Source organism: Perognathus longimembris, chromosome 10 (assembly GCF_023159225.1).
Source record: "Perognathus longimembris pacificus isolate PPM17 chromosome 10, ASM2315922v1, whole genome shotgun sequence".
Taxonomy (NCBI): Eukaryota; Metazoa; Chordata; class Mammalia; order Rodentia; family Heteromyidae; genus Perognathus; species Perognathus longimembris.
Window position 1 is genome coordinate 31,520,435 of NC_063170.1, and position 24,059 is coordinate 31,544,493.

A 24,059-nucleotide genomic window follows, 5' to 3' on the forward strand; every position below is an offset into this window, starting at 1 on the left:
AAGGAAAGAAATAGGAAGGGAGGGAGAATTTAGGATAAGCGAGATCATTAATCTCACTTGTTCTCCAGAAAGGACCTAAGCACTCACTTGGGCAGCTCTATGATATAGCACACTTAATGAAAGCCCCTTCGACAACCTGTCACACACACACACACACACACACACACACTCAGCAGGACTGAGGACTGTGATCAGAATACACATTCAGGTGCATGTGCACGAGAGACAGGGAGAGGGTGATGGGGGTATGAGACAGGTGAACGAGGACATGTTGCACTGTGTGAGACATTATGACCTGTGAAATATGTGTAAATGAAACTAAAAGGAACAAAATCTGGAGAGAAGGAAGGAGGGAATGCACCCCTAAGGGCAAAACAATATCCGGCATGCTGTCACCACCCAGGGGGCAGGGGAGAGGGGGTGCTGTAAACTCAGTGGCAGACATGGTCTTTAGCATGCCAGGCAAACAAAGCCTCACAAAGCCTGGGGCCACAAGTTTTCTGAGAAAAAAGGAGGTCATGAAAAACAAAATACCTTCTCAAGCCTGATTCTGTACCGCCTGGTGGAGAAAAAGTTTTGTATACAGACCCGGTGCGGGACCAATGTCATTGCTTTTATCCTCACTGCTAAGCTAGATGCTGTGCACATAAAATAATAATAATACCCCCCCCCCAAAACAAACAGAAAAACCCCACAAAATAATAACTTCCCCTGGTCACTTTCCAATTACGAGGATCCACTTAGGAAGTAATGGGAAGTGGTGAGAAGTATGGGAGGAATGAGAAATGCGGAAGGTGAAGTCCTGTGGAGATCCAAAGCACATGCTGAAGGTTTTAATGCTGTCTCTCTTGCAGCCCCCTTAGAGCCAGTTTGCATTTCACAATGTGTCCTACCATTTATCTCCTCCCCCCCTAGGCAAAATGAAGATGACTCTGGTGCAGGCCTCTTTGATGCTGTTTCTGCTGCTACTGGGGCTGGGGCTGGGGCTGGGGCTAGGGCTCCACATGGCTGCAGCAGTCTTGGAAGACAGTGATCAACCACTGAATGAGTTTTGGTCTAGTGACTCACAGGACAAAAGCTGGGCCACTGGAGAGGAAGAAGGCACCCGAACCCCAGAAATCCTGATACTTCGCATTAAAGAAATGGTGCGGCCTGGCGGGCCAGAAGAGCCCATCCTCAGTGAAGATGAAGTAAGAAGAAGCAAGATGATCAAGGCAGAGGCTCTTTTTCAGACAAATGAAGACTATCTTAGGTTTGACTTGAGTGACAGAGAGTGTAATGCCATGATGGCACCCAAGAACCAGGGGCACAATCGGAGCTGCATTGCCCAGTATACATTCATCCATGAAGACCCAAGCATAGTCACAGCTGTCTGTAAAAGTCCTGTTGTTGTCTGTGCTATCAAGGGGGCCAAATGTCACAGAAGTCCCCGTCCTTTTGACTTGACAATATGCAAACTGTCCAAACCAGGACTAGTTACACCTAACTGCAGTTACCTGACATTCATTATGGAAAAGGTCATTCTTATAGCCTGTGATGATGTAACCCATCCATTGTCATTAGGGCAATGAAGTAGCTCATTTTTTTTTTTTCTCTCACCTGGTCCTCTTCCTTTTCCTATTGCTTCCTTTTTCATGTTGCTCTTCTCTTCGAAATGTTGCTGAAAAGGTTCTGGAAAGAGAGGGTGGATTATTCTTTCCTTTAAAAAAACCTTAGCTTAGGGCTGGGAATATGGCCTAGTGGCAAGAGTGCTTGCCTCATATACATGAAGCCCTGGGTTCAATTCCTCAGCACCACATATATAGAAAAGGTCAGAAGTGGCACTGTGGCTCAAGTGGTAGAGTGCTAGCCTTGAGCAAAAAGAAGCCAGGGACAGTGATCAGGCCCTGAGTTCAAGCCCCAGGACTGGAAAAAAAAAAAAAAAGAAAAGAAAAGAAAGAAAAACCCTAGCCTACATTAATCCTACAGAGGGGGTTCACTGTGACATTTCTACAGTTGTATACAGTGTAAATCATCTCAACACCACCCCCATCACTGTCCTTCTTCCCATTCCCCCTTCTTAAAAACAATTTTGATAGGTTTCTTTGCTCTATTTTCATACCTGCAAATAAAGGAAGGGCTATTCTTTATTATTAATTTTGAAAATGTTTCTTCTTTGCCTCAGGGTTTATTCAACTTGTCTTTGGTTTGGGGCTCAGAGGTAACAGAATAATAAGTAGTTTCTCTGGGTTCTCTGTCTCTCCTCTCCAACTCTTGCCCTTGAGAGAGATAAGCAAAGAGCTGCTTTGGCGATGAACATAGCCCTACTTTAAGTCAGTTCCCTGGTCTCAGTTGGTGTCCAGCATGAATTGGAAGAGTTTAATACATCATTTCCCATCTCCTTCCCTGAAACCCACCTTGAGCTAAGATGGAAATCAGAGTCTTGGGATATCATTCTTAGGCTTGGCACAATGTCACTATCCTCTGTGAATGCAATTAAATGATTATATCAGTGACTGCATCTGGAAAAATATGTGGACTGGATTAATTGTGACCATTATGCCTCTAACAGCTATTTTGCTTCTATACCTTTGCTTGCTAACCCATGGGGAAGTGGAAAAATACCAGCAGTCTTCCTATAGCTACTCTGTAACCACATGCCCCCCTCCCCCACCCCTTCTGTGAACTCTGTACTACCTGACTCTGGCCATTATCTGGCCCAGGACGTGATTAATTGTCCACGCCTGGAGCCCACTCAAGGTTGGACACGACTAAGTGCCCGGTCTCAGACCCCGGCCCTGGATCTGGACACAGAGACAAGAACCATCTGGCCCCAGGAATGTGGCTACGTGACCACTCCTGGAGGCCCACCTGAATCTGTACTCTAAGTAAGGTTAAAGCCTTCTGGTGCCATACTTCGGCGGGAAGACCCAGGCCAATCCTGAGACAACCTGTAAACTAGGGCAAATGTCAACCAATCGTGTACTTGTAACCAGGGGTCTTCCTCATCTTCCCTCATCTTCCCTATACTTGTCTATAAAAGCTGTGCCGGAATTGTGCTCGGGGCCTCTCAGCGTCACTGACAATGAGTGCGCAGGGGGGACTGGGTTCGAATTCGCAATAAACAACCCTTGCGGTTTGGCTTTGACTGTGGACTTTGATGGTTGTGTTTGGGGGCCTTAAAATCTGGGCATTACATTTGGTTCCCTGACTGGGAAACCCCAGACCCACCAGACGCCTAGTCAACGGGTCGCTGAAAGCCGATCGGTAAGTGAGCTAGCTCTGTCTGTCTCTGTGTTGTCTGTCATTGTCTGAATCTGAGTCTGAGTCTGTAATCAGGCATGAAGTGAGAGTTCGTGCCTGGTCTAAGCTCTGTCTGTCTCTGTGTTGTCTGTCATTGTCTGAATTTGAATTTGCAATTTGAATATTTGTTGTCTGGGGAATTTTGAGGCTGGCGAATAGTCCTGGCAGACGTGCCCATAGGGCTGCCGGTGGGCCGGTGGGAGACATCCTCCGGACCCCCGCCATTTGGGGCTATTCAAGCCCGTTTGGTCAGGTATGGAGTGGCAACGTGCCTGCATTTGGGGCTATTCAAGCCCATTTGGTCAGGTACAGACTGCCTGCATTTGGGGCTATTCAAGCTCCTTTGGAGGCTCTTTTAAACAGGCAGCCAGGAGGCTGGATGCCCCCTGGGTTTCAGAGCTTCTGGATGAAAAAAAGGCTGAGGCAAAGTGTAAAAGCCTTGACTTTAAAGGCTTTTAAAAATACATTTCTAGATAAAGAATTTGAGCAGCCAGAGCGCTAAAGAGTAAATATTAGACTTTAAATTAAAACAAAATGCATTTCAAGGTAAGAGATTTGAAAGTAAAACTTGTCCTAAATGTTTGTTTCAAGTTGGATAGAGGAAAATTATGGCTACCAAAATGAATGTTTAATTGCCATTCCAGTTTGTTTGTAGGTTTTTTGGTAACAATTTCCAGCAGGCCCACAGAGAAGGACAAATGATTCCTACAAGTTTGTCAAGATCTAACATTGGCCCTTAATAAGTTCCAGGTAAGAGCATGCTTAAAAACTACTTCTGTGTGGACCACCTTGTTGCTTTTAATTGGAGTAAAGTGGCCTCTTGTAAGACTCATTGATCTGAATCTGCAATTTGTGGCCAGCCCGGGCAGAGAAATGTCCCGGTGAGAGTTTTCATGTCCAGTTGGCCAGCAGAAGTGCTGGGAACAGAGTCGTGAGTTGCTTTGAGGCTCAAAGTGGTAGGGTGCTAGTCTTGAGCTGGAGAGCTGAGGGACAGCACTCAGGCCCTGAGTCCAAGTCCAGTGACGGACCAAGAGAAATGCCAAAGGTGCATTTATACCAGCATGGAAAATCACTCCTGGGACAAAAGTGATGGAGCATCCAGAGGCAGTAAGCCCTTGCTTGGGTGGCAGGGATGGTGTCAGATCCTAGAGTCACTCCTGTTTGGCCTTTCAAAAGTTAATCAGAGCCGGGAGGTCCTAGAAGAATAGTTCATAAGCATGCCTTTCTAATGCCCATGTCTGTCTACTGGGTAGGAACTTGCCAGTCATCTGTGATAGTGGATAGTAAAGGTAAATTTGTCAAATGGAAGGATAGTTTGAAAATCCCAACCTTCTGCATCTGCTCAAAGCCCTAACTAGCAGTGAATTTTGAGCTGGTACACCTGCTCAGGAAAAAAGCTTGTAGACCTGAGATTGTATCCTTATTGGTATCTGCTAAAGGCCTGCAAAGGTAATGTAGACATTTTTTAGACCACCAGAGATCAGTTCCCCAGCCAGTCAGGAAACAGCTTTTACTAACTAGAACGTTAAAAGGCTAAACTGCAGTAGCCCAAAAAAAAGTCTGTATAGTTGAAAGTTAAAATGCTGAATGTAATTTCCAGTTTGGAGTAAAGCTCCTAATGGACATCTAATCCTGCAGCCCCTTGGTAAAGTAAAATAAAATTATAAATTCCTGGCGAGGTAAGGTTAACGTCTCTCAGTCAGCCTGAAGAAGTTACAGAAGATGGATGATCTTCACCCATCAGCCCCCCCCCCCTTAGGACCAAGGGACCAGAGTTGTTTTTGGGAAGGTGAGGCAGGATAGACTAGAGGCATGGAAAACAGAGGTAACAGTATACAGAGACTGCACTTGTGAAAAATGCCCAAGCCTTCTATGTTGATTTAAAAAAAATATTCCTAGCCTTATTGGAAATATCTGATTTAAACTTATTGCCCTGGCAAAATGACCCAAGGGCCATTGATTACCTAAAGCTGTCTTGACATTTAGTGATGTGCCAGCCTACAAAAGGAATCAGGAAAATACTAGGAAATTTGACTAAAGTTAGGCTTTAGGTTAACTTATGTTAAGCTTCTCTAACCAGTCTTTGGAGAAAGTTGCAGGTAACCCAGCAGAAGGTGTGACATTCTACTGGAACCACTGGTAGCCACTACTGCCTTACACCACCATGGCCCCTGCCCATTGCATTTGAGTGAGGATCAAGGAGAGTCTAACAGTCATCTGGAAGAATCTACATCTTCAGATGGGACTCTTATCACATGCAGCTGATTTCTGCTGGAAAGTGCTTCGGATCTGCTAGAACTAAAATTTTGGGGGGACATTCTTGTGTTGACTGGAGTTAGCTAGCTCTATTAAGAAAATTGGATATTGTAAGAAATTTTCAAGCAGACTGGCCTGCTGCTAAATTCAAAGCATGTATGACAGGCTGGAGAGTCACTTCCAGGCAATGCCTGGGGTGGGAGGGGTGTCCAAGAGTATTAAAATATGTCCAGATGGATTAGGATGGGACCTCAGAAAAGAGAGGGAGGTAACTGCCATCAGGTGTGTGTCAGTTACCAAGGTAGCTGGACAGAGATTTAAACTGTTGGGGGCATCTTCATGGAGCCCTCCTGGGGGTGGATCTTACAGATGCCACTGGCCAACCTTAAAACTCTAGCAGCAAAGGAGCCCCAGGAAATGTAAAGAGGAAAGTTAGTATAGAAAGCCTTGGAGAAAGGGATAAATGGTTTCCTCTGGATAAAAAAGGGATTTAAAAAGTCAATTATCACAGAATGTTCCAGTAAGTCGCTGATGGCGTGAGGAAGTAAAAGATGATGTGAGTGGGGACATGTTAAATTTTACTTTAGAGAGAAAATTGGGAAAGCAAAAAGTTTCCTTTAGATTAAAAGGTTTTGGCATGTTAAAAGTGAAAAAGACAATCCCTAGAAAGTTTGAGTATGTAACAAATGGTATCAGTATATCTTAAAATTAGAGCATATGAGTAAAGTTGGGGAATGGATCAGGTAGTAGAGAACAAGCTAATGAGAGAAAGTGACAGATACCAAGTTCAAATCCTAGTTTCAAAAAAAAAATGGGATTAGAAAGTAGAAGATATATCACACAGCTCTCCATAGATGTGGAATGAATGACATGGGAGGAAGTCTTATTCTCTTTCATCACCTTTATCCCTTTCTTGTTCAAAAGAACTAGGAAATTGGTGGAAGAATCATTTCAACAGAAAACGATTAGATCTACTTCAGGAGGGGTAAAGCTGTAGGACTTAACAGAGGATGGAAGTGGCTCCCTCAACCTACTTCTTAATTCAATGTATCAAAATTAAGTGCAGTTAGACATGCATGGGCCAAAGGAAATTTGAGAAAATGTTTTTGAGATTTCCTTCCTTCCCTTGAGGCATTTCTCAGCTACACCTCCCTAGATTGTAACAGTCTCAAGAGTCAGCAACATGTGTACCTGGGGGGACTGTATTTGCTTTACTCTGATCTGGATTTTGTTTTCCTCTCCTTTTCTTTCACCCCCCTCTCCCAAGTTGACTCCCATTTCCTTTATCCTTCCTGTTTCTCCGGAAGCAAGAGAGGTTTGAATGCTATTGTGTCTGGTGTCCTCCCAGTTTCCCTGAGTCAACATTTCCTTTTACACCTGTGACTCACCTCTGCTGGCAATGACCTCTTAGAATAGTGCTGTTTAGGTAGGAAGTCTGTCTGTTCTGTGCTGACATTTTAGAAGTAGGCAGATGAGTGAGAGTGATGTTGACCTAGCCAAGACAGGCTTCTTTCCTTTATTCCTTTCTTTCCCTTCCTTTTTTTTTTTGTGCCAGTACTGGGGCTTGGACTCAGGGCCTAGGCACTGTCCTTGAGCTTCTTTTTTCTCTAAACTAGCACTTTACCACTTGAGCCATAGTGCATGTAGCTTTTTCGGAGGAGATAAGAGTCTCACAGACTTTTCTGCCTGGGCTGGCTTTAAACTATGATCCTCACATCTCAGCCTTCTGAGTAACATGAACCAGCAGCAATCTGCTTTTTATTTTATTTTTTTTTGTGTTGGCACAGGACTTGAACTCACTTGGCTCTCACTTGGCTTTTTCAAGGCTGGTGCTCTGCCACTTGAGACACAGCTCCACTTCCAGCTTCTTGCTGGTTAATTGGAGAGAAGACTCTCATGGATTTGTCTGCCTAGGCTAGCTTTACATTACAATCCTCAGCTCTTGAGTAGCTAAGCTTACAAGTGTGAACTACCAGCACCTGGCCAAAATTCTAACTCTTAGAGACAAAAGATTGCTTGTGGCAAGGGAGAAAAGAGAGAAGTAGGGACAAGGAAAATGAGTATCAAACAAAACCAGCCACACTGGGAATTTGTCTAGTGGATGAACCCAGAGCCTTAAGATTGAGAATGAATGTGAAAGAGGCCCAAGCCCGACTTTTTACCTTTACTAAAAAGGCAATGGATGGAGAGACTGGATGTAAGTGACAGGATTCCTAGTAACAGAAAGCTGCATTCTGCATTCTTTGCCCTGCAGATATGACTAACCTCTCACAGTTTCCCTCAGCTCCTCTCTTCAGGGTTCCTATAATGCTCAATAGTAAGTTACCCATCTCCCACTCTGATCTCCATTCTGGACATATCTCAGTGGTCAGTTTTTACTATGACAGTGGAGATCAGCTCAGGAAAGCAATTTACTCCATAGGTGACTCCAGTATAATGTTAAGTCTCTATAGATGTCTCACCTTCTCAAGGTGGAAAATTAACTCATCATAGCTTATCATTCTTGCATCCCAGTGTAAATGCTCAGCCCATGTGGCAGGTTCCTGGTTTTGTAGGCACAGTTCCTAAGTCCTCTAAACTCTTAAAAACCAAGTGGCTTTGAAAATTACAGGCATGAGACACCGGTGCCTAGATCTTTTATTTTTTATTAGCATACATTAGTGTACAAGAGGGAATTCATTGTGCCACGCATACATTATACCCTGATCAGCTTCACCCCTCCCCCATTCTGCATTAATATGTGACAGTTGACTAAATTGATGGCATGAAGCTATTCCATTTTCTTTCTTCATGCTATGTGACCATTAGACATTCTATAATTGTGGTAGGGATTTTTTCCGTGTGTGTGTGTGTGTGTGTGTGTGTGTGTGTGTGTGTGTCTGTGTGCATGTGTGTGTGCGCGCGCATGCATACACAAACCTGTAGTGGGGCTTGAACTAAGGACCCTATATTCTCAAGCCTGCTGCTTTTTGACTTGACCCATATCTCTGGCATCTTGCTAGTTAAGTAGAGATGAAGGACTTTCAGATTTGTCTGCCCTGGCTTTCTTTGAACCACAATCCTCAGATCACAGCCTCCTGAATGACTAGGATTACAGGAATGAGCCACTGGTGCCTGGCTCTTTCCTTTCCTTCCTTCCTTCCTTCCTTCTTCTTTTTCTCTTTCTTCCTTCCTTCTCCTTCCTTCCTTCCTTCCTTCCTTCCTTCCTTCCTTCCTTCCTTCCTTCCTTCCTTCCTTCCTCTCTCTCTTTTTCTTTCTTTCTTCTGAGCATGCTTAGTTGTACTGTTGTGCCAAGTCACGAAACCACCACCAAGAAGACCACCGAGACCCAGACATTCCGAAATGCAAAAGCAAGGCAAGGCTTTATTTAAGCGAGCTGCAACTCGGGCCTCGTCCTACCCACCAACACAGCGGAGGTTAGGAGGGAGCCCCGAGCTGTGATTACACAGGGCTTATAAAGGCAAACAACAAGGTTACAACAATCAGCTGTTCAAGCAAGCAAGATTAGGACACAGGTACAAATCTGATTGGCTCAGGGTTCGATTCTAAAATGGGGCTCACGTGGTAAAATGGGGTTCACGTGGTAAAGTGGGGCCTGACTTCAAAGTCTGGCACTTCAGTACAAGGGGAGGTTTCCAGTGACATGTACACAGTGTAACCTGATCAACTTCAGCTCAATCATTCTCCACGTCCTCTTCCTTTGTTTTCTTCTTTGCGGGTACAGGGACTTGTACTCTTGCTTGCCTTTTTTTTGCTCAAGATAAGTAGTCTACCACTTGAGCCACACCTCTACTTTCAGCTTTTTGATAACTCAGATTTGTTTGCCTGGGCTAGCTTTGAACCTCAATTCTCTGTTCTCAGCCTTCTGAGTAGCCCATTCCCCTTTCTTTTCTTTTTTTTTTTTGGCCAGTCCTGGGCCTTGGACTCAAGGGCCTGAGCACTGTCCCTGGCTTCTTCCCGCTCAAGGCTAGCACTCTGCCACTTGAGCCACAGCGCCGCTTCTGGCCGTTTTCTGTATATGTGGTGCTGGGGAATTGAACCTAGGGCCTTGTGTATCCGAGGCAGGCACTCTTGCCACTAGGCTATATCCCCAGCCCCCATTCCCCTTTCTTATAACAATTCTACATGTTTCACTGTTTTATTTTTATACATGCAAATTAACCATATGAATAGGCCCTTGGGATTCCTTACACTTTCAAGTGCCTGCTACACAGGAAGATCCCTGTATCCTATTTCTCCTTAGAGCACTGCTTCCCCAGCGTCCCATGTATGGTCAATTAGATGCCTTGAAACAGTTCTTTTGTTTCTTTTTTGCTGGTCCTGGGGCTTGAACTCAGGGCCTGGGGGCTGTTCCTGAGATTCCTTTGCTCAAGGCAAGCATTCCACCATTTGAGCTACAATGCCACTTCTGCCTTTTCCTGAGTAATTTATTAGAGATAAGAGTCTCACAGACCTTTCTACCTGGGATGTCTTCAAACCTCTCAGCATCTTGAGTAGCTAGGATTATAGGTTTGAGCCACCAGCACCTAGCTTCGTGTTTTTTTTTTTTTTTTATTTGCCAGTCCTGGGGCTTGGACTCTGGGCCTGAGCACTGTCCCTGGCTTCTTTTTGCTCAAGGCTAGCACTCTGCCACTTGAGCCACAGCACCACTTCAGGCCATTTTCTGTATATGTGGTGCTGGGGACTTGAACCCAGGGCCTCATGTATACGGGGAAAGCACTCTTGCCACTAGGCCATATCCCCAGCTCCTCAGCTTCGCTTTTTGGAGGCAGAATTTTGTTATGCAGCCTAGGCTGGTCTCAAACTTTCAATCATCCAGCCTTAGTCTCTTGAACACTGGAAATGTGCAGGTAGACACCACTATGCCCTGTTTCTTGAAAGAGTTCTGAGATTGCATCTATTGAGCTATACTAGGTCTCCAAGGCTGGTTCTGGTTCGAGATTGGCCTGGCAAGTAGACTGCTCTACCTGGCTGATGGGGATTTTGTGATCATGTGGGATTCTACTGAATACTGTGAAATTAACCACGAGATTGGTTTGCTTTCATTCAATTCAGATTCTGTGTCTGCATCAGGCTGTCACCTGCTTGTTCTTCCCACTACTTCCTCCAGAGCCAAGTATAGTTAGGTTTACTTTGTTCATTTGGTAAGGAGGACTCTCCTCAGCTCTTTAATAAAGAAAACTTTATTTTTATTTCTAACTAGCACGTATTATTGGTAGACATATTTTTGAAATTATATTAAATGCTTAAATTATTTTTTGTCAGTCATGGTCTTGAACTCAGGACCTAGGTGCTATCCCTGAGCTCTGCTCTTCAGCTCAAGGCTAGCACTCTACCACTTGAGTCACACAGCACCACTTCCCATTTTCTGGTGGTTAAATGGAGATAAGAGTCTCATGGCCTTTCCTGCCTGGGCTGGCTTTGAACTATGATCCTCAGATCTCAGCCTCCTGAGTAGCTAGGATTACAGGGGTGAGACACTGGCATCAAGCTAAATGTTTAATCTTTAGCTCATTCAAAGGCTTTCATTTAGTTATATTACTATAGATTAATAGAATTAGGCTGCCCAAATTAGCTAGTGAAAGCCTTCTCACTCTGGTTTTTGCATACTTTTTGATATATTCCCTTAAAAAAACAATAGCAAAAAAAAAACAAAAAACAGATATAGGCTGTCACTGAACTCCCAATCTTCTTGTCTCATCTTCCTAAGTGCTGGGATTATAGACAGGCACCACTACATGTGGTTCCCTCATTTTTTAGGAATTTTCTTCCTTTGAGGAACAACAAGGTGCTTCAAACTTGTTCTATGTATTCCTTGCCCTGGAACCAGATGTTTCTCTACAACTTGGTTGTGTTTCATGCAGAGCAGTATTTTAAATTGAGATGTGACAAACTGACTTTACTACAGTCTACTCAGGGGAGAAATCCAATGATGTATACCTCACAGGATCAACTAGCTTACAGTCTAACAAAGTAAGTACCAAGCTGAAACTGTTAGAAGGTGAGAAAACAGAGAAGCCACATTTTGATAGGGCAAATTTTAGAGTCTTTATTAAAAGGCCAGAAACGGCATAGTAGACTCCTGTCTCAAAGACCAGCAGCCAGAAAAATGCACTTAACACTGTTAGGAAACTGAGCCATGAAGGCCAGAGAGGAAAGAAAGAACAAAAACAATACCAACAAGCCAATTCCGGATGCCATGGTGATCAGAGAAGAGCCAGGAGACAAAAGACAGAAACACAGACTCACTTTGCATGGCATCCTGGTGCCTGAGCTGGTCCGGGCCTAAATAGGGTCAAGTCAGTGGGCAGGATCACAGGAAATTCCCAGTCCCAGGCACTGGACTGACAGATTTAGTAACCTATTAGCCAAGTGCCCACCTCTGCCTCCAGGGATTCATCAGGCCCATACCCTACCATCCACCATGTGGCCAAGATGGCACTGACTAGACCTAATCATCCTATTTCAAAACATGTTGTCAGGAGCATGGGAGGTTGGGGAAGGGAGAGCATATGAGTGGTAAGAGGGAAGGTGGAAAAATACAGTCATAAGATTCAGTGTGAAAATGGAATCAGGTAACTTGAGAGAGATGTGTGGGGTTGGGAGAGATGGGAGAGAAGGATAGAAGGGGCAACATTATTCTTTTTTCTTTTATTTGGCCAGTCCTGGAGCTTGAACTCAGGGCCTGATCACTGTCCCTGGCTTCTTTTTGCTCAAGGCTAGCACTCTGCCACTTGAGCCACAGCACCACCTCTGGCCTTTTCTATATATGTGGTGCTGAGGTATCAAACCCAGGGCTTCATGTATACGAGGCAAGCACTCTTGCCACTAGGCCATATTACCAGCCAGGGGGCAACATTATTCAAGATGCATTGTACTCATAACTTATGGATCTGAAAACTATACATCTACACGATGATAATAATGCATTGTATTCATAAGATGATGTGTTAAATGGAGACTCTTTTGTACAAAAATAAATAAGTAAATAATAAAGTAAAGCAAACAGATAAGACTAAGATATGAGTACTAAGTATAAGACTAAGATATGAGTACTAAGTATAAGACTAAGATATGAGTACTAAGTATTTACTCATTACCATTGGGTTGGGAGAACACCAATCTGGCATTACTGCTCTCTGGTTCCTCCCTCAGATTCCTTCTACCTGCTCTGGTTCTCATTCTGTGCCAGGCTGCCCCTTACAGGATGCCCCTCCTTTGGGTCTAATGTCTTACACTCAGCCAGCCCTCACAGTGGAAACCTCCTTGCTGCTCAGGTCTGACTCACCATGCTGGACTGCCTTTGGCCTTTGACTTTCCACTATTAAGGCCGGACTGCCCCTCTACCTGTGTCCAGAACCACCTAAAATACTTAAGAGGGGAAGAGAAGGAAAGCAGTCTTCTATCTTTTGAAAATAAAATTATTTGACATTATTTTCCACATCATTGGATAGTTCTATGAAACTATGCCATCATAATTACAAATTTTTTCACCGCCCCAAACAGAAGCTATCCTATAGGTCTTGCTGTATATTTATCTTTGTGTGTACCTGTGTTCTAGACCTTGGGCTTGAACTCAGAACTGAGCTTCTTTGTTCTAGGTGAGCATTCTACAACTCCACTTCTGGCTTTTTTTCTGCTTACAGCTCCACTTCTGGCTTTTTTTTATGATTAACTGGAGATAAGAATATCTCACACTTTCCTGCTCAGGTTGGCTTCAAACTTTGATTCTCAGATCTCAGCCTCTTGAATACCTAGGAGTATAGGCATGAGCCACCAGAGGCTGGATCATTTTGTATTTAGCAAAAGTTTTTTTTCCATATAGAAATAGCCCCAATCTTTTATACCTTTTAGCTTGACATATCATTCACACATAGCTTTCCCCCCTTGGTACTGGAGTTTGAGTCAGGATTTCTGTGCTAGGCCCTAGGTAAGTTCTCTACCACCTGAGCGACACCCCCAGCACTAAGAGCTTGTCTCTACTCACCAGTTCCTAACTCTAGTACAAGTTCTAAGTGGCACCACTTCTTGCTCTTAATTCATATCACTTTATTCTCTACTTCTTTTTTTTTTTTTTTTTTTTTTTTGGCCAGTCCTGGGCCTTGGACTCAGGGCCTGAGCACTGTCCCTGGCTTCTTCCCGCTCAAGGCTAGCACTCTGCCACTTGAGCCACAGCGCCGCTTCTGGCCGTTTTCTGTATATGTGGTGCTGGGGAATCGAACCTAGGGCCTCGTGTATCCGAGGCAGGCACTCTTGCCACTAGGCTATATCCCCAGCCCCTATTCTCTACTTCTTAAGTTATTTATATTTGCTATGTCATTTATTTCCTTCCTAACTTAAGAACGTACTAGGCTCCTAGTGTCTGTTTCATATGAATCTTTATTATGTCCCCTGTCCTAGATGACACATATGGGTGAAAATACATGATAGTTATCTTGGTAGTACTGACATTTCATTGAACACAATAATCTCTAAAGCTTTAGCCTCTAATCTCTGCAATATTTCTTTTACTCCAATTTTTAGTGTTGAGTATCACACCACGTATTTCACACATAGTAAACAAGCACATCCCAGCACCTGATTTCATATTTTTGCAAGGGTAATCTTAAAAAAATTATAAATTAAAAAGCGGGCAATTCAATATGTGAAACTGTTGTGCCAAGTCGCAAGACCACCACCAAGAAGACCACCGAGACTCAGACATTCCGAAATGTAAAAGCAAGGCAAGGCTTTATTTAAGCGAGCTGCAACTCGGGCCTCGTCCTACCCACCAACACAGCGGAGGTTAGGAGGGAGCCCCGAGCTGTGATTACACAGGGCTTATAAAGGCAAAGAACAAGGTTACAACAATCAGGTGTTCAAGCAAGCAAGATTAGGACACAGGTACAAATCTGATTGGCTCAGGGTTTGATTCTAAAATGGGGTTCACGTGGTAAAATGGGGTTCACGTGGTAAAATGGGGCCTGACTTCAAAGTCTGGCACTTCATTTCTCCCTTTTTCTTTTTGGTACCTTGGGAGCCAATCATGGCTCCATTCTGTCCATTTCAATGGCTTGTATGTCTAGGGGATGATATAGAGATAAGGCATGGGCCAATAGGGCCTAAAGTAGTAACCAAAGGGCCTGTCACCATTTCTCACAAGTACAGTCTCTGTACCTCTGTTTTGCATGCCTCTAGTTTATCCTGCCTCATCTTCCCAAAAATAACTCTGGTCCCTCGGTTTTAAAGGGGGACTGATGGATAAAGATCATCCATCTTCTGTAACTTCTTCAGGCTGACTCAGGGGCGTTGACCTTACCTAGCCAGGAACATATAACCTTATCTACTTTACCAAGGGACTGCACGATTACTGCAAACTGAAAATTAACTTTCAGCTATACAGACTTACCATTAGCTGTATAGTGTTTAGTATCCAAATGTAAGCAACAAAATAATACATAAACTTCTCAGCTGTGCTCTAAGGGTCAGGTGGCTATACCCGTATTCCTGAGCAAGCCCAAAACTACCTAAAATAAGGGAGTGAGCTGCCAAAATAACATCAACATTAGCCTGGGTAGCAAGGAAAGAAGGCAAAAAGAAAATTATAACAATATTCAGTCTAACTTTCTTTTCTTGAGGCGAAGGTGAAGCGGCTGAGTTGGGTGCTTGGAGACCTCCCATGTTCCACCACGGTAGTCGTCGTCCAGGGCAAAGGGGTCAGCTGGCCTGGCGTGGAAGCAATGAACCCAAGTGGCGATGCCATCTAGGGTTCCTTCCACCGTGGTTCTAAGGATTTCAGTCCCCTGGTCTTAATAAATGGGGGGTAGGGACAGAAGCAGAATCATATAATGCCTTAAGTTGGGGTCACATTCTTGTGCACGAGCTGCAAATAATCAAATTTACACAAAAATTCAGCATCATCCCAATCAGCAAGCAATTCAGTCTGAAGGCTAGGGATAATGGGCGAGGGGTACCCGTACATCATTTCAAAAGGAGTAAAGCCAAGCTGATAGGGAGAATTTCTTACTCTAAGCAGAGAAAAAGGAAGGAGTGACACCCAGTCTGTGCCAGTCTCTAAGGCCAGTTTAGTTAAGGTTTCTTTCAGAGTCCGATTCATTTTCTCTACCTGTCCTGAACTCTGGGGTCTATAAGCACAATGCAATTTCCAATCCGTCCCCAGTGTGGCGACTATTCCCTGACTTACTTCTGAGACGAAGGCCGGTCCATTGTTCGACCCAGTGGTGGATGGGAAGCCATACCTGGGTAGGATTTCTTCCAGGATCTTCTTAATCACTACATTCGCGGTCTCATGCTTTGTTGGATAGGCTTCAACCCATCCTGAAAAGGTATCTACAAAAACTAGCAAATATTTGTATCCAAATTTTCCAGGTTTAAGTCTACTTCCCAATACACACCTGGCCTATCCCCCCAGAGGCGAGCTCCTTTAGTAATTTGTTGATTGGGGGCATTGGTAAGCTGACAGGCCTTGCAATTTTTAACAGTATCTTCAATAAGTTGATCTCCTTGTCTAATTTTCATTTTGGAGTGTCGGAGCAAGTCCTGCATTTTTCGGGTTCCCATGTGAGAAGCTCAGATTCTCTTAAGGATCCCCTTACCCAGCCCTTGTGGCAGGATAAGTTTCCCTTCACAAGTTTTCCACCAGTCATTGTTTCCTTCTCTGTCCAGGCGTTTTGTGGGCCATGGGAATTTTCTTTATCCACTCCAAGCCTTCTTGGGAATACTGGGGCACAGGAGGCAAAGCTCATGGCCCTGGGTCTACTAAAGTCTGTTCCCAGGAACTCTCACTTGACATTCTCAGCAAACCCAGGTATCCACAGCCGGCAAAAGCCTGCTGTTGCTGTTCCCAGGAACTCTGACTTGTCTGGCTGATTTAGGCACAGGGATTTTCAGCACAGTCTGTTTACGTGCATCTGACAGCCAATGCTTGCCCTCTTTTAATATGAAGCCCAGATGGGTGACTTCAGGTTTACAAATTTGTGCCTTTTAACATTCTAGTTTGTAAAAGCATTTTCCTGATTGGCTGGGGAACTGATCTCTGATGACCTAAAAAGTTACCTCTGCAGGCCTTTAACAGATCTCAATAAGGACACAATCTCAGGGCTACAAGCTTTAAACAGATGTATCAGCTTAAAATTCTCACTGCCAGTCAGAGCTTTGAGTAAATGCGGGGGGTGGTGGTGGTGGTGGTGGTGGTGAGATTTTAATCTATCCTCTCATTTGACAAACTTCCCCTTACTAACCACTATAAGGGTCAGTATTAGATCTCGACAAACTTGTAGGAATCACCTGTGCTTCTCTGTGGGCCTGCTGGAAACTGTTACAAAAAACCTACAAAGAAGCTGGAATGGCAACTAAACATTTTGGTAGCCATAATTCTCCTTTTCTCACTTTGCAATAATTATTTAGGACAATTTTACTTCCAAATTTCTTATCTAGAAATGTATTCTTGATTTCCAAAGCCTTTTTTTAACACTAACACAACATTTTAGCTTTTATCTGCATCGGAAAAACTGAAGCTCACAGGCATTCTGAAACCAGGTGCCGCCCTTTGCCTACGGGCTGCTTGTTTCAAAACAGCCTCTTTTTTTTTTTTTCTACAGTCCCAGTTACTGCATGGCATGAAGACCTTTGAATTTTTCCTTAATGCAAGAATTACAATTAGAAATACTTATCCATTCAGCTTTCCAATATATTAGTGAGAAACATTGGCCCATTTTGCCTTTTCTTCCTACGTACATAGAGTTAATGAGAGTTTACTTCTATCCCCATTAGTTTTATATATATATATATATATCCTTTTAAATCCAAATTTCTGACACTTAGCTCTGATATTTTTTAAATTTTAATTAAAGAACCCTGAGAAATCCTTTCTTAACTCTAGTTCCTCTTTAAAACAATGCAATAATACCTTTAAAGCATTTGGTAATGCCCAAACTTGATGACCATTTGAATTTAAACTTAAACTTAGTTTTGCATCATACCGCAATCTTGAAAATGTTCACACTCACACATATACACACACATACATTTTCAAAAGCTCTTAAACCACGCTGAATAAGCATTGGCCGTACATTTTAAGACAAAAACCTTTAACAAATGATTTTAGCATTCTCCAGCCTCATTTTCCATGGCGTGATAGTTTTAGTAAAACAGTTTTAGTCTTAGTAAAACATTTTAGCGCACCTAACAATTTTCTGCTTAAGGAGGCTGGGTGGGGGTCCCCCTAGAGTTCTTTTTTGCGGACACTCTCATTGATTGACTGATTGTGGGCTGTCACCTATACATCTTTCCAGTGACCTAAAGTCAAGTCCTGGGGAGTGGAAGGAACGTTCCCCATCATCCGTTTGTCAGTCAGGCACAGCGCAAGAAAGAAACACACAAAAATAATCACAGGCACAAAGACCAGACAACACTTACAGACAGACTTAGGAAGCCGCGGCTTACAGGTTCGACTGTGTCTCTCCTGCCCCTGTGAGGAGGCAGACCACACAGTCTCACTGTGCCTCTCCTGCCCCTGTGAGGGGGCAGACCACACAGTCTCAATGTGTCTCTCCTGCCCCTGTGAGGGAGCAGACCACACAGTCTTGAGGCTCTCTCTCTCCTGTTCCTGTGTAGGAACGGACCAGACAACCCCGAATATAGAGTGGACTAGACGGGCGCCCGTTAGAAGGGCCTCCCAGTCCAGTCCTTCAGGTTCAGGGTGGTAGTGGGAAGCCTGAGCCCCCTGTGGAGGGCTTGAGGTGTTCCCCAAATCCTCCAGGACTGCCCATACGAGCGTGTCCACTCCGGCTGGTCCTTCACTACCTACAGGTTCAGATTCAAGCGGCTGGCCTAAACAGAAAACAAAACTACAAATCACACAGACACAGACACACAGAATGAACAGCGCTATTTTCTTACCTTCGGAGTCTGGGGTCTCGGGGGTCTCTGGGGCCATCCCGGATGAAACCCCAAATGTTGTGCCAAGTCACGAAACCACCACCAAGAAGACCACCGAGACCCAGACATTCCGAAATGCAAAAGCAAGGCAAGGCTTTATTTAAGCGAGCTGCAACTCCGGCCCCATCCTACCCACCGACACAGCGGAGGTTAGGAGGAAGCCCCGAGCTGTGATTACACAGGGCTTATAAAGGCAAAGAACAAGGTTACAACAATCAGGTGTTCAAGCAAGCAAGATTAGGACACAGGTACAAATCTGATTGGCTCAGGGTTCGATTCTAAAATGGGGTTCACGTGGTAAAATGGGGTTCACGTGGTAAAATGGGGCCTGACATCAAAGTCTGGCACTTCAAAATGGCAGTGTAATGGGGGTCCCCCCCAAGGGAGGGGACCACAATGTAATGGGGTCTGATGTGTGTGTGAGAAATCCCCCATCCCTCCAAGAGTCCACCACTGATAGACAGTCTCAAGTAAAAAGATGGATTTATTGGGGAAGTATTCTGAAGGGCTAACTGTCACAGCCCAGACTTGGGAGCTGCCACCACAACTGTGAAAAGCAGGCTGGCCGGCCAGGGCCACAACCCAGACTGGCAAGGGCCACAGCCCAGACTCAGGAGCTGGGACCATAATCCAGGGGGTCATGGGCTTGGGGTCAGGTTATAAAGGCAAACACCACATGGTCAAGCCTGCCATGCACGGGTGGCCAATGAGGTTACAACACGTACAGAGCATGCCAGGTCACACACAGGTGGCCAATGGAGTTACAATGTGCCCCATAGCAACTGTTTGAACCAACCTATCATTTTAGTTGGACTTGGCACACAGATTTGGCGGGGCTCACATGATGCAAGCCCTACTCATGGGAGGGCACAGGTTTAACCTTGAGCATTCCACTACTCAGGTGGTTAAGCAGTTTACACAATCTTATCATAGCGAAGGGGAACTTCCCTAGATAGGGCGGGGGAGATCTTACTGAAGATGGAGTCGGCTTATGTTCTCTTTAACTAATCTGAGATGGAGTCACTCTGACACCCCTCAACAGCCAATGATGGCGCTGGCCAGATCTGACCTCCATGTTACAGGCAGGACCTTGCAAACATAGCTAATTCTACATCCTTGTGTAAATAAATTTTTGTTTAAAGTAAATATAAATATTAAAATTTTACACTCACACACAACATGTTAGAAGTTTACAGTAGCTCTCATTTTTTCTTGCCTATAGCAAGCATAATGCACACAACATATGTGCCACCAGATGGCGAAAGCATACCAGTCCCTTGATGGAATTGTGGAAACAAGAACAAAAAAGTCCCTGCAACTTCACCTTCACAGCATGCCGCTTTCTAAAAATTCAAAAGGGGGGCTGGGGATATGGCCTAGTGGCAAGAATGCTTGCCTTGTATACATGAGGCTCTGGGTTCAATTCCTCAGCACCACATATACAGAAAACGGCCAGAAGTGGCGCTGTGGCTCAAGTGGCAGAGTGGTAGCCTTGAGCAAAAAGAAGCCAGGGACAGTGCTCAGGTCCAGGACTGGCCAAAAAAAAAAACAAAAACAAAAAAAAAAGGACATGTACCAACAATTTAACTGTAATTTTCTCTGGATGATGGATTATGGTTAAATTTTATTTATCTATCTTTCAAAATTCTTTTAAAGTTAATATCTGCTGCTCTACCAGTTGAGCCACACCTGTACTTCAGGCCTTTTGGTGGTTAATTGAAGATGATAGTCTTATGGACTTTCCTGCTCAGGCTGCCTTTGAATAGTGGTCCTCAGCTCTCAGCCTCCTGAGTAGCTAAGATTATACACATGAGCAATAGGTACCCAGATAAGAAAAAAGTTTAAAAATAATATTAAAAAGAATGGTTTCTTTTCTCCTTTTGTTTATTTTTTATTATCTTTAAATAGTTATAAAAGGGGCCTAGCATTCAGCATGCCAACCTGCCAGTTTATGAGTACACTGTGTCTTGATCAATATCACCTCTTTCATCTTCTTTCCCATCCCTCCTGGGAGGGAGGATTTCTCTTTTATTTCTCCTCAGTACAGTGATATTTATTCATGCATAAAGTGTAGACATTTATTTTTTATGTATCTTTTGTTTATTGAAAAAGTAATGCCTGATACAGGGGCAACTAGTCCTCACATTCCAAGCCATCATCACCTTTGCTAGTAACAAAAACTTTGTAAGTCTCCTTGTCAGATGCAACCACTCAAAACCAATCACATAGGTTACTCTTCTTCTTGGTAATGTATTTCAAATACCTGTTAGAGAACTGTTTCTCTGAACAGCAGTGATATTGTTTTTGAAGTGTTCAATGTGAACAACATTCCCAAGATTTCTAGTTTTCTTATTAATTTTAACCCTCTGAAGACACTGTTCAAAATTTCCAGAGTCCAAAAATTCCAAATCCAATGGATATTAAAAAGACAAATAATTACAGTTAGACATGATTAATTAAACAGCCTTCTAAACATTCACACACTGAGAACAAAGGAAGATATTCTTAGGAGAGGATCACAAGGCTCAATAGTTACATGCATACAAGCTTATAAAGTTATAGAATGAATGAATTACAAGAAATGGAAACAAAAGAGTTTTTTATTGTTTGTAGTTTTTCCCCTCTTTGGTTTGTTCCCTTTTGTCTCTGTTTTTTATTTCTGTAGTCTTTGTCTTGTATGTAAGTTTGTCTGATTTGGAGAGGGGAAAGGAAAGCATAGAAATGGTGGGACAAAGGGTAAACTAATTCAGCAGTGATATTCACTAGACACTATGTTGGAAATGAGCTATACAGCCTTCCTCCTAACCTCCGCTGTGTCAGTGGGTAGGATGAGGCCCGAGTTGCAGCTCGCCTGAATAAAGCCTTGCTTTTGCATTTTGAAATAAAAAAAAAGAAAAGAAATGAGCTATACAACTTGGAGGGGAAGAAGTTGGGAGGCAAAAAACAGTGAGGGACTGAGGGAGAGGATGACTGTTGAAAGGAAATATACTTATTACCTGATTTATGTAACTGTAACCCCTCTGTACATCACCTTTGTAATAATATTTAAAAATAAAAATTTCATTGTCTCTTGGGTGAGTAAGGCAGTAAGACCTCTTAGGCTTCTTATCTTTTGGCACCATCTTGCCTGCCAGCCGTAGGGCAGGAGGATTTCTTAATAAGATACAAAAGGTCTCAACCATATAGGAAATTATAGCTACATGCAATCATAAGAACATCAAGATTATTTTATTCACTATAGCCTTTGAGCTAGTGTTGTGTCTTTTATTTAATGATCAAGTGAGTCCAGTCAGGTAGCACAGGAGGGGCTCTGAAAAATAAAATGTGTTATGTTAAATTGCTAGGCCTTGGGGGTGAGGTAATTATGCCACAGACAAGGGGTCATGGATAAGGAAACATGCTTTGGTCAAGTGGCAGAAGATCAAGGCAGTGGGGAGTACTGGGTCATAACCTTTACTGAGATGTCAGTGGAAAGGCAGGTCAGGGAAGCATAAAGTCCAAGATTTGCTCTTGTGAATAATGTTGGCAGGCTTTAAACTTTAGGGATTGTCCCTAGGAGCCTGGCACCTGCTCCAGGCACAAACAAGGCAGAGAAATTTGTCTTCTGTAGATGAGGGGCAGTTATAAATGGTCTGGTTCTGATTGATTTGTTTACATATCAAAGGCACAGGTTGATTCCTTTTACTGCACATAACCAGGAGATATTGTTTCTTCTCAGCTAGAAGGATTTTTAAAGATGTTAGAACATCATAATACAGCCAGGCTCTAGTTGCTTACTTGCCTGTTGTCTGAGATTTGGGAGGCTGAGATTGGGAGCATCTCAGTTCCAGGCCAGTTTTGGCAGAAAAGCTTCAAGAGAGCTTTTCTCAAGTAATATCTGGGTGTGCTGTGTTATCCTAACAACATGGGTGTTGTTAACATGGGTGTTCTCAAGTAATAGCTGGGTGTGCTGTGCCTGTCATCCTAACAACATGAGAAACTGAGATTAGAATTGTAGTTCCAGGTTAAGCCTGTGAGACTCCATCTCAAAGGAAAAAAGCTATGTGAGGTGCAGCTGGCCTGTCATCCTATCTATGGTAGGAAGAAGAAAAAAAAAAAGGAGGATTGCAATTCAATCCTGGACAGGATGTGAGACACTATCTCAAAGGTAATCAGCATATGACAGGTGCTGGTAGCCCATGCCTTGTAATCTTAGCTACTCAGCAGGCTACTCAGATCTGCCAGCCCAAGTAGAAAATGCTGCAAGATTTCATCTCAAAAATAACTAAGTTACTAGCAAAAAGCCAAAATTGCAGAGCAACAGTGGTAAGCAAGAAAGCTGAGCAAGGGCTCAAGGCCCTGAATTCAAACTCGGGTACTGAAAAAGACAAGTAAGCATGAACAAAAATACCCAGCAAAGAAAAGGTGCTCTACCTGAGCACCTCTGATGCTCAGAGGTAGAGCACCTGCCTTGCAATTATAAGGCTGTGGTCTCAAAACTCAGCAATGCAAAAACAAAACCTATGTAACACACTAAAATTCAAAATAAAGACAAAAGGGCTGGGAATGTGGCTTGGTGGTAAAGTGCTTGCCTAGCATTCATGAAGTCCTGGGTTTAATTCCTTAGTACCACATGAACAGAAAAAGCCAGAAGTGGTGCTGTGGCTCAAGTGGTAGGGTACTAGCCTGGAGCAAAAGAAGTTCAGGGACAGTGCCCAGGCCCTGAGTTCAAACCCCAGGATTTGCAAAAATAGAGAATTAAAAAAAAAAAACCACCACTTTGGCCAGGTGCTGGTGGCTCATATCTGTTATCCTAGCTACTCAGTATGAAGGATTGACCCCCACCCTATTGCCTCAGGCCCATACAGACACCAGGCAGGAACCTCAATATGTGAACCTGCTTTTATATGCAGGGAGTGAAATGCCCAGATTTTAAGGCCCCCAAAGACAACCATCAGAGTCCACAGTCAAAGCCAAACCGCAAGGGTCGTTTATTGCGAGTTTGAACCCGGTCCCCCCTGCGCACTCATTGTCAGTGACACTGAGAGGCCCCGAGCACAATTCCAGCACAGCTTTTATACACAAGTACAGGGAAGATGAGGAAGACCCCTGGTTACAAGTACATGATTGGTTGACATTTGCCCTAGTTTACTGGTTGCCTCAGGATTGGCCTGGGTCTTCCCGCCGAAGCATGGGTCAGATGACCTTAACCCTGGGGGTGGGCCTCCAGGAGTGGTCATGTAGCCACATTCCTGGAGCCAGCCGGTTCCTACCTTGGGCCGGGGTCTGAGAGCTGACACTTAGTTATGTCCAACCTTGAGTGGGCTCCGGGCGCAGACAATTAGTCATGTCCCGGGCCAGATGGCCGTTATCTTGTGCTTGGATTCGAGTATGTACAGAGTTCACAGAGGGGTGTGGGGGGTTACAGAGTAGCTATAGGAAGACTGCTGGTATTTTTTCACTTCCCCATGGGTTAGCAAGCAAAGGTACAGAAACAAAATAGCTGTTAGGGGCATAATGGTCACAATTTTATTCTCTACACTCTTCATTCCCTCCTTTCTATTGAACCTTTAAGAGCCAATCTTGGATCTTACATATTTGAG

General features: G+C 43.9%; 1 protein-coding gene and 1 pseudogene across 1 annotated transcript; one reads left to right on the forward strand and one right to left on the reverse strand.

Moving 5' to 3' along the window:
• The first annotated feature begins 915 nt into the window (after positions 1-915).
• On the forward strand, positions 916-1,571 carry Rnase10 (ribonuclease A family member 10 (inactive)). Its single transcript, XM_048355717.1, has one exon. It carries the CDS (start codon positions 921-923, stop codon positions 1,569-1,571), a length of 651 nt encoding a protein of 216 aa, XP_048211674.1. The 5' UTR covers positions 916-920.
• A 19,039-nt stretch (positions 1,572-20,610) lies between these two features.
• Positions 20,611-21,599, reverse strand: LOC125358533 (annotated as a pseudogene).
• Between the last annotated feature and the right edge of the window lie 2,460 nt (positions 21,600-24,059).